The sequence below is a fragment of the Frankliniella occidentalis genome, unplaced genomic scaffold (genome assembly GCF_000697945.3).
Source record: "Frankliniella occidentalis isolate FOCC.00 unplaced genomic scaffold, Focc_3.1 Scaffold63, whole genome shotgun sequence".
In the NCBI taxonomy this organism is placed as follows: Eukaryota; Metazoa; Arthropoda; class Insecta; order Thysanoptera; family Thripidae; genus Frankliniella; species Frankliniella occidentalis.
In genome coordinates this window covers 1,037,319-1,040,191 of record NW_026267193.1, presented here as the reverse complement: position 1 = coordinate 1,040,191, position 2,873 = coordinate 1,037,319, and the positions used below count along the sequence as shown (strand labels likewise).

The 2,873-nt window shown below is 46.5% G+C and overlaps 1 protein-coding gene across 1 annotated transcript in view; it reads left to right on the top strand.

Annotated features, from left to right (window-relative positions):
• Positions 1 to 1,132, top strand: part of LOC113209522 (uncharacterized) — an 8,277-nt gene extending 7,145 nt beyond the window's left edge. Inside the window, exon 8 of the mRNA XM_052268036.1 lies at positions 1,127 to 1,132. Coding sequence (XP_052123996.1) covers positions 1,127 to 1,132 — 6 coding nt within the window. The remainder of the gene's footprint in view (positions 1 to 1,126) is intronic.
• Positions 1,133 to 2,873: the final 1,741 nt, after the last annotated feature.

Genomic DNA, 2,873 nt, shown 5'->3' with positions numbered 1-2,873 from the left:
CCTCCAAAACACGGCCCATCAGGGTGCAATGCCCTCGTGTCCATCTGTTCCAGTAGAGGAAGATAAGCTTGAAACCCCAAGGGGCGGAGGGGGGTCAAATCGTGTGTACACTTTGCCTATATTTCTTGTGCATTTTTCTTGAATTTATCGCGTGTATTTCCATATATTTCTGAAGATTTCTCTGTATTCTAGAGGATTTTTTTGTATTTGTTTATGTATTTTTTGGTATCTGTGTACACGATTTTTTCGAGTTTGCCCAACCGCCAACGCAAGGAAGCGGAGATGCGAACTCGACGGGGCCCGCGTGCGCGGAGTAGCGCCGCTACAGGTGGCGGGCCCCCGCGCGCAAAGGGGGAGCGCAGAGCGCAAGGAGAAGAAGAGGTGGCCTGTCGAATTGACGTCCCTACACTCACTTTATACCTTATCAATAAAGTCTTTCAGAGAAAAAATGAAACAGCTGAAAGTATCGTAAATCCTTCTTATCAGTGTAAATAGTGGTGATGGTGTCGTGACAAAGCAGCACCAGTAAGAATTGAGATCATGAAAAAGTATGATTGTTAAATGATACCGTTTCGACGCAACGGATCGTTTTGACATCGTTTCGAGAGGTATCATTTCTCACTGGGTAGGTTACGTGCTCTGCAGTGTGCCTCCACACGAACATGTCAACACCGCTCCCAGTCCGACAATCTTGTTGAATTCTCTCATACCTAAGGGATCGTCGAAAAAGAACGTCTGTTTTTCGCAGATTAATTTGGCACATTGCGGGAGCTCGGCGCCTGCGAGACTCAGCGTAGGCCACCCCGCAGTACACACATGCCCTATAGGCAAGATATGGCCTACCTACCGGGCGCTATGAGAGCTCGCAGAAGGGGCTGATCTGGTCGTACACTGTTAAAAAAAGTCTACAGCAGTTACAACAGTGTTTAAACTGATAGTTGGAATAACGGTGGCATACTGTTAAATTTTGATCACTCTCACACGGTCAAAAATGAATTTTAACAGTGAAGGACTGTACTTCCCCGACGTACCCCGTAGAATAGAGCTCAAAATTTAACAGAGTGTACCACCGTTAATCTAATTAACAGTTTGAAACTATTGTTAATGCTAAAGATTTATTTTACAGTTGTAGTGCAACGGCGAATGACGGACGTACTTTATGGAGATAATAAAACTGACTATACACTAAAAGCTTATGAAAATTTTTATTTATAGCTTACTAGTTCTGTGTAAGTGCTCTTCTTACACATTTTTTCTGTAGTTTTGATGTAGCGTCCCCCTCGTGGAGCTGTGCTCTTAAGGGACTGATTTCTTAAGATAATTAAAAAAAGCTGGTGTGAACAAATTTGTTGACGCTCGCTCGCTACAGGGCTCTAGCGATTGGTCCCATGGCCCTATTCCCGCGAGCAAGGCAGCGAAGGAGGCGCAGCTTCAGGATCAAATACCTTTCTACTTGAACAAGTTTGAACAAATTGTAAAGGAGAACAATGGCTTCCTCGTCAACGGAAATGTACATACGTGCCCCAACTAAAATGGAAGCTGCTGTGTAATTATTGGTGTACGCATTTACCATGGGCAGTACTTTGTTGCACCCCGAAGTACTTCAAGTACATCTACAAAAGGGACTTTTTGGAAGGCTATCATCCCCTGCTGCAAGAATTGGTCAAGAAGGTGGAATCTACTCCCGCCATTGCCAGGCACCTTGGAAAGCGCCCCCCCCCCCCCCCCCCCGGTAATGAATGAAAGTCATTGTTTTTATTATTACTGTTTTGATAAACACCAAAATAAAAATAAAACAAGCTATTTATAAACAATTTTGTGTTGTTGTTTTACCAATTACTGGTCTTGCATTGTCATAACATCACTTTTATATTTGCAAAATGATGAAAACGTTTCTCTTTCCTCTTTTTATTTCATTTTTCCTAGCCTTGATGCCGCTGACAGGGGTGGCGATGAATAGTTTAATTGTCTACGCGCTCAGGGATTTTTGAGATCGAATTTCCTATTTCTGAGAGGTTCAGGCGGATCACTAGCTCACCAGAGACGACTAGAGGTGGACTAGTCCGGGCCTGCCGTACACAACGGCCGTTAAAGCTTGTCGCGCAGCAGGCTGACTACCCTCCACACCTTGCCCATAGCCTCTCCCGCTGCGGCGAGGCTGAGCCGCCCCACTCCCGTTATGCGCAGGGCGGGGGTGGCGCTGGCTGTCAGCATGACGAGGGCGAGCGCGCGGGCCTCCGGTAGGCTCACGCTACCGCCGGTGGCGGCGTGATAGGCGGACCTTGCCAAAGAGGCGCTCGAGTCGGAGAGCTCCTGGCTGAGGTACGAGTACTGGAGGAAGTCGCTGACGATGGGAAACAGGAAAACGGCCGTCGTGAAGCTCACGTCGCCACAAAGCACCTGAGTATTAACAAAAGGGTGCATTACGTCCCAGCCCCTGCTGCCGTGGAGCTGTAGCATATACTCGGTCAAAAAGGAATTGCTGGTTTTGAATTTCACTTTAACACACAACTAAACAACAACCTGCCCTGATCCTGAATCATTACTGCACGCATGGAGCTATTGAGCTTCGAGTTTTGCCCCATCATGCACAAGTAAGAAACATGTAACCGCGCGCCCAAACCGCACAAACACGGTTTTCCCACAAGAACCCACGTGTCAGTTCGTTTAGTTTTTAGGAGTTGATATTACTTAAACCATATTTACAAATTCTTTCATATTTGCAGCATTGATACTCGTAGTCCTTTTTACCACATTGTATAAATTGTGTCTTTCTGCGTGCCATGATAGTTACCAGCGTCTTGTCGGCGGGGTGGGCCGAGGCGTAGGTTTTTTTTGTGTTTTCTTTTCACTTCGGCTTGCGCACCTGGTCC